The sequence below is a fragment of the Chrysochloris asiatica genome, unplaced genomic scaffold, assembly GCF_000296735.1.
Source record: "Chrysochloris asiatica unplaced genomic scaffold, ChrAsi1.0 scaffold00101, whole genome shotgun sequence".
Lineage (NCBI taxonomy): Eukaryota > Metazoa > Chordata > Mammalia > Afrosoricida > Chrysochloridae > Chrysochloris > Chrysochloris asiatica.
The window spans coordinates 8516752-8524645 of record NW_006408619.1 but is presented as its reverse complement, the minus strand read 5'-3'; the positions used below and the strand labels follow the sequence as shown (position 1 = coordinate 8524645).

Below are 7894 nucleotides of genomic sequence, written 5' to 3'. Positions count from 1 at the left end.
TTGGCCCAGGATCGGACATTGTTTCATTCTGCTATGCATGGGGTCACTATGAGTCGGTTCCGACTCGATGGCACCTGACAACAACAACCCCTGGACTTGCTGAATCAGCACTCGTTGGGGGTGGGGGGGCAGTGTACCTACACCATGTGCTATCAGGACACCTCCAGGTGATTCCAGTGCACACTCATGTGTGAACACGCTGGGCTTGGGTATTTGCTGAAACAGAACTTCAGGTGATTCCAAAGTTCTAGGCATCAAAGTCACCTGTGAAAGTTTAAAAAGAAAAATGGTGCCTGAGTCACATCCCTGAGAGTCTGGGTTTCTACTGCTACATGCCGTTGAGTCTATTCTGGAGGAAGCAGAAGGTCTCATCTGTCTCCCATGGAGTTGCTGGGGGATTCAAACTACTGACCCTGCAACTAGCAGCCCTCTGGGTAATGGCCATCCATTACATTTCCTGTACTTTTGATTGGAAGTTCACATATGCCATGGTTACAGTTTCAAGATAAGATGCCACCTCCATGAACTAGTACTCCCCTCTGGGCAGAAATGCAACAGAAAAGGGGAAGCTGCCAAGGGATTATGAAGTTTCTTAGACTGCAGGAGCTGCTTCTTGGATCTACGGGATCCACAACATTGATGCTTCCCTATGGCCCCGGCACAAGTCTCTGTTCCCCTCTCAGCCTCGGGAAGATCAAGGGTGTCATTAGGGGAGAGCAGCAGGGGGCACAAGGGGGGTTCATACCACATCAAGTGATCCTCCCCAAGGGACAACACCAAAATGGCCTCACAACTTTTGTGAAGTGCTTCAGCTGAAACTGATTATTTTTTACAAAAATACCCCTCTAGTTGAGTTATAAAAGTAAAATCATTTTTCATAAATGCAGCTTACATGTATCAATATATCTAAAAGGTTAGTTTACTTTTTTTTGGTTTAAGTTTTTATTGTGAATTGAGTGATAGTTTATATGGGAAAACATTGATTTTACACTCATCCTATCATATTTTGTTTCATTGCAATGATTACAATCCCCTCAATGCATCATCATTCAACAGTATTTGCTTCTATTCCATTTTTGGGGGGGTGGTGTATACAAAAACACTCAGGAATATATAATCATTCAGACAACAAAAGGGTGCATTCTGCAAGCCTGCCTCCAAGCCACCAGCACACAGCCTTTCTCTTTCCATGAATCTAGAGTCCTCAGCTGCTCCCTCTCTCCATGTCCCCATCTCTGCCTCTATCTCTGGTGTCTCTAGTTTATTTTTTTAACCTTCTAACACATTCAGAAGGAGCTCTGGTCGCATGGTGGTTATAAGTTGGGCTGCTAATCTCATGGTCAGCAGTTCGAAACTACCAGTGGTTCTGCGGGAAAAAGATGAGGCTTTCTGTGCCTGTAAAGTCTGGGAAACCCTGTGCAGGGTCACTATGGGTCGGAATCAACTCGACAGCACTTAACAACAACAACATGTTTAGCCCAGAGCTGTCCTTTTTAGGCAATTACAAAGGTGATTTTGATCACATGGCTTCGTCTGCATGCTTTGTTTTTTGTAGCTGCCAGAGCTCTGATAGCGTAGTGGTTATGTGTCGGGCTGCCATCCTCAAGGTCAGCAGTTCGAAACTACCAGCCATTCCATGGGAGAAAGATGAGGCTTTGCTCCCGTAAAGATTTACAGCCTCAAAGACCCTATGTAGGGTCCGACCATGGCATATAACAACAAATGTTTTTATAGTTGTTGATTTTGTCAAATTTGCTGGTATTTTAGCTATAATAGTGTGGTAATTAGTATTTGTGAACCTATATTAATAACTTTTTTGAAAATGAATTAGTTATTAAAGGAAAAGAAGGCTAAAACATTTGAAGGGCTTCCATTCAGTTATTATGTTGTAACTAATAATGTAATTTAATGTAGATGCTACAAAACATTTTTGTTGTTAGCATTCATGTAACCTAAGTAATATTTCATTTAAACAATTACAGCTATGTTTATACCACATAATAGTCTATGATTTAAGAGCCCTGGTGGTGGTGATATAATAATATAATGATATTATAATAAGCACTGGACTGCTAACAGCAAGTTGGCAGTTCAAACCCACCAGCTGATCCTTGGGAGAAAGATGAGGCTTTCTGATCCTGTAAGGGTTACAGTTTCCAATTACCCAGTACAGGATCACTGAGTCAGAATCGATGCAATGAGAGTGGTTTGGTTTGGGGTGTCTTAGAGTTAAAATCAATAATAAACTAAGGGCTCTTTCTGTATCGTCTGGTTCCGGAAGGGGGTCTATGAGGGTTGCAGACCGTGTCCCTCCATTACTCCATCATTAACCGGGCGCCGAGAGAAGAAAGTGAAGAACAAATACAATATCCAGAGACTAGAGAAAATAGAGAGCCATTTTATTAGTAAAAACGCATTTTCCTTCATGCTTTAAAAAAGCAGGAGGGTCACTGCCCCCGAAGAGAGGAGGCCTGTGGTTCCTGGGCCGGGAGCTGGGCTGCCCTTGGTGGGCCTAGATCTGCAGGGAGATCAGGTAAAGTTCCATGGTTGCCTTTGCGTCTTCCACTGAGCTGTGTCCCAGATGGCTGTTCTGCAGACACGGGTACGGAGTAAGGATGTGGGGTGGGGCAGACTCCTTTTCTAGGCACCCCGGATTGGGTGCTGGGGCATTATGACTCCCTGTCCTTAATAACACTGTATACAGTGTTGGGGGGCATTGTACTGGGTACTTCACATGTGGGGTCACCATGACTCCACCCCTATTATTGCCTCGCCACTACAGATGTGGAAACTGAGGTACAGACAGGCTGCCACTCTTGTCCACTCTGAGGACAGAACCCCAAGTGACTGTCAGCAGCAGCAGATGGTGTGAGCCTCCTTCTCCACTCATCAACAAGGGTGGGAGGGAAGACATTGCTGGGGGAGGGGCAGAGTAGCAGAAAAAGCCCAAATTCAAATCCCAGCTTCCCTCTTACAAGCTGTAAGGATTTGGATGGGCACATCTCCATTCCTCTGTGGGCCTCGTTTTCCTCTTCTGTAAAATGGGCCTAATCCAGGTCTGCTTTAGAGGACTGAATGAGAGAATGCCAAGTTCAGCCCTTCAAGGATTTCTTGATTCTAGGAAGGTCCTTTCCCTTCCCCTTGTGGTGTGTGGTCCACCCCTGAGGGCAGCTTGGAGCTAGAGCCAGAAGTACCATCTTATTGCCTCCAAATGGAGACAGATTCTGGAGGTAACCTGCATCCCGTGGGTGTGTTCTGGTCAGAAGTTCCACCATCCACATGATAAGGGTGGGGGCATGTGTCTAGGGACATCGACATGGGCAGGAGTTGTGGGGGTGGGACTGGGGACCCCCAGCCCATGGATGAAAGGACAGGGCCTGTGAGAGGACCCTAGGTGAGGTCCAAACCCTCCAGAACCAGACCCCAGACTGACAACTGTGCAGTGACAAAAGCTCTGAGCAAAATCAAGACTGGTCCCTGTATGCTGCAAATCCCTGCTCCCAGGACTGCCCCCCGCGGCATTCTCCTCTGGCTCTGCTCACACTCTCCCTACTCCCTGGAAGGGCTCCTGCTAATCTAGACTCAGATAACTTGTTAAAACACAGTTCCTCCCTTGCCACCCTGTCCTTGGTCCCTACCCCAGGACCTTTCCTGCCGTGGGACATTCACAGTGAGTGATGAGGATCTGGTCACCTGTCACCCTCTGACTCAACCACAGTGCTCAGTAAATAGCTGTTGGCCTGAAAGGAAGCATCGTCTCCTCTGCGCTGTTCCCCACAGTGGGAGCAGCCTACCTGAGCCCCCGACTCTGCCCACCGCCTTGTTTTTGCCCCCAGGAGGGGCTTCAACCCTCTGGTGAGATAACCGTCTCCCAGAGTTCCAGTTACCCACTGCGTAGTCCTAAATGGTTAAGATCTCAGCTGTTCAAATCCACTCAGAGGCACCGTAGAAGAAAGGCCTAGAGATCTACTTCTGAAAGCTCCAAACCAAATCACCAAACCAGTTGCCATGGAGTCGATTCTGAGTCCTGGTCCGACTTTTGTCCGAGTAGGACTGTCCCATAGTGTTTTTAGTGGCTGTGGTACCACTCTGCCTGGACACATGTGGGACACCATGAGTCAGAAGCAACTCCACAGACATTTTGTTGTTGTTGTTGTTGTTACTGGTGCTAGTCCACTGGGTAACTGATTTCATTCAAAAACAAAATCCTCTACTGGCTTCTTCCCCTCCCCTGTCTCACCCCCACCCTCCTTGTCTCAGGGTCTGCTTCTGGGGACACCCTTCTCTCAGGAGAATGGGACCACTGAGGAATACCCCTGGCAGGTGCTCCAGTCCCAGGTATCCCTGGGAGGGAGGGGCAGGTACACACCTGGATGCACCTCTTGAGGAGACGCTCGCTCAGCGCCCGGAGGGAGACGCGCTTGCAGTGGTGTAGGTTGGCCTTGTACCTCAGCAGCATGTCAGTGGACGTGTCGTAGATTTTGTATCTGCCCATGTCCTCTTTCAGCGCCTTGAAGTCATGTTTCAGATCATGACCCACCACTAGCTTGCCTTTCAGGAGCTGCAGAATCTGACTGGGAAGACAGGAAAACACACATCCTCTGCGCATCACCTGGGATTCCAGGTGGACGGCGCTGTGTGGTCAGGCACAGCCCTTCTTAACCCCTTCAGTCACTGTGTGGGGTGGGGTAAGTCACTGTCCCTCTCTGTTCTTCAAACACGTCATCATAAAATGCATTGATTGCCCCCCTTCCCTGCTCACAGTCAGTAGTTTAGGTCTGTGCCAAAGGCACCTCCCGGACCCATGAGGTGTGTCACAACACCCACAGAGCACTTACCATGCCATTTTGTCAATGAAGCCCCTAGACGACCTCACTGTGCCAGACAGATAATGCCCCTCCCCAAAGTTCTCCACACCCTAACCTCCAGAACCTGAAGCCATGTTGGGTCCAGTGCATTATACTGCAGCGCCACACCAGGACTCTGTTAGGTTGCATGGCAAAGGGAATCTAGGTTTCAGATGGATGTTGGTGTGTCAGTCCAGACTCATAGTCTCCCAACATGACAGCACAGAACTGGCCCCTGAGGGGTTCCTAGCCTGTAAATCTTTACCGTACAGAGAAGCTCATCAGGTCTTTTCTCCCATGAAGCCACTGGCCTTTCAGTTATCAGCTGAACCCTTAACCAATATGGCACCAGCAAGGTCGTTTGATCAGCTGAGACTTTCCTGGGCTCTTCAGGCCCAGTGAAACTGCAAGAGCCCTTATATGTGGGAAAGGGAGATTGGAAGGAGTGGGCATGAGAAGACTTCTACCTGCGCTACCGGCTTTGACGAGGGATGGAGGAACCATGAATCAAAGAAGGAGGGTGGGCGCTTGAAGACAGAAAAAGCAAGGAAATGAATTCTCCCTAAGAACCCTCACAAGTGCCGACACTGCTTTTAGCCCCATGGTGGACTTCTGACAACTTAAGACAACTAATGTGTGTTCTCAGTCACTATAGTCATGGTAGGAAATAAATACACCAATAAGAGAGGGCCATTTGTAATTGAAATTTACAGAGGAGAAGCCACTTGAGTGAGGGTATTGTTGAAGTTTGGTGCCATCAAGTTGGTTCCAACTTATAACAACCCTGTGTAGAGCAGAACAAAATGGCCTGGCTGGTGCTGTCTTTACAATTGTCACCATGTTTCAGCCCACTGCTGCTTCCACTGTGCCAATCCATCTCATTGAATGTCTCCCTCTTTTTTGCTGATCCTCCACTGTACCAATCATGATGTCCTTCTCTAGGATTCATCCCTCCTGATCACATGGCCAAAGTATTTAAGTCTTGCTTCTAAGGAACATTCTGGACACACTCCCAAGATCTGTGTTCATTTTCCTGGCAGTCCATGGTGGTGGTGGTTATATGCCGTGGAATTGGTTCTGACTCATAGCAACTCTGTACAGGATACGGGAGCAGGAAGCCTCATCTTTCTCCTGCAGAACAGCTAGTAGTCTCGAACTGCTCACCTTGGGGATAGCAGCCCGATTCCATAACCACTAAGCTACCAGAGTATATTCAATCTTCATCACCAGTGCTGCAATTTAAATGCATCAATTCTTCTTTGATCTTCCTTATTCACTATCCACCTTTCACATGCATATGAGGCAATTGAAAATACCATGGCTTGGGTCAGGTGCACCGTAATCCTCAAACTGACATCTTCACCTTTTTTTTAAACTGATCAAAAAAAGTGGGGGCAGGAGGGAGGAAATAAGGGGAACATTAAGAAGTAGTGAGTGTTTGTTTATAGTGATAGGAACTTTTCCATTGATTAATAATAACTGTTGCACATTCTTTAATATAATTAATATCATTAGATGGTTGGTAGTGGTTATATGCCACCGAGTTGGTTCATAGTGATGCTCTATAGGGTTTCTGAGGCTGTAAATATTTATGGGAACAGAAAACCTCATCTTTTTCCCAAGGGACAACGGGAAGATTTGAACTACTGATGTTGCAGTTAGCAAACTGACTTATAATCCACTACACTACCAGGGTTAGATAGTGTCCCTGAAAAGTGTTAAATTGCAAATGCTGTGATATATGCATGTTTTTGGTGTTTTGTTTTTGTTTTTGTTTTTTAACAAAAAGAATGAGAAGCTGATGAGGTTGTTTAGATACAGTTAAGCATCTCACAGGATACATTCTCTTGCTTTGGAGGTTTAGGTCATAAATTTGAGGGACAATCAACTTTGCTTAATATTGTTTCTCAGTACCTAAGTTTTACGTCCTAGTTGATAAGGTAGGGCCTGGATCTTAAAAACTAGCAAGCAGCTATCCAAGACAGAGTAAGTCTCCATTTACTTGGAGCAAGAGCAGATGCAGGAGAGTCAGAAACAATGTTGTGCCCTGTCTGGTGACCTCCATAAACAACTGCCTCCTTTGTCATGAGGCCAGAATACTGGATGAAGTCTGCTTACCACTAACAATCATTTTAATCAAAGTTTCTAGAGATAGATTCTCATCAAAAGGGAATAATACAGAACAGCATCTCAAATTCAATGGGAGCTTGACATTCTGAATCCATTATGGCCCAAGGGTGGGGTGTTGGGGAGAAACAAAAGGAGAGAAATAAACTAACAGAAGTAAAGAATGAGGAGGGCAGGCCTTGGAGATACCTGAGAAAGAATTCAGAAAAATGATTATAAAATGTCTCAAAACACTTTACAATGGAGTTGAGAAAAATAAGGAAGAAGTCAGGAAAGCACTAAGGAAACAATCAAACAAAATAGATACAGCAGTGGTAACAATCCAAAACCTACAGAAAGAGGTCCAAACAATCAACAACAAAATGGCAGGAATAGAAAACTCCCTAAAAGGGCAGAGGAGTAGAATAGATGAGATGGAAGGAAGAATCAGTGAGCTGGAAGACAAGTCTCTCAATACCACTAAGATAGAAGAACAAACCCAAAAAAGGGTAAAAAAAATTCAGAGGAAGGTCTAAGATTCATGTTGGACAACATGAGGAGGAATAACCTAAGAATTATTGGCATTCCAGAACAAAATGAGTCATACAAGTCCACAGAGGAAATAGTCGAAGAACTACTGGGAGAAAATTTCTCTAACATCCTCAAGGGCGAAAAGATAGACATCCAAGAAGCCCAACATAGTCCAGAAAGGGTGGACCCCAAAAGAAAATCACCAAGACATATCATAGTCAAGCTCTCCAAGCTCAAAGACAAGGAGACACTCCTGAAAGCAGCAAGAAAAAACAGAAGGGTCACATACAAAGGCAAACAAGTCAGACTAAGCTCAGACCTCTCAGCAGGAACCATGCAAACGAGAAGGCAATGGGGAGACATATATAAAACCCTGCAAGAAAAAAATTGCCAACCAAGAATCCTTTATC

The 7894-nt window shown here is 45.8% G+C and overlaps 1 protein-coding gene across 1 annotated transcript in view; it reads right to left on the bottom strand.

Annotated features, from left to right (window-relative positions):
* Positions 1-7894, bottom strand: part of ISG20 (interferon stimulated exonuclease gene 20kDa) — a 25298-nt gene that overhangs the window by 7435 nt on the left and 9969 nt on the right. The window contains 2 exon segments of the mRNA XM_006867165.1: positions 2502-2590; positions 4370-4570. Of these exon segments, the coding sequence (XP_006867227.1) occupies positions 2502-2590; positions 4370-4570 (290 nt within the window).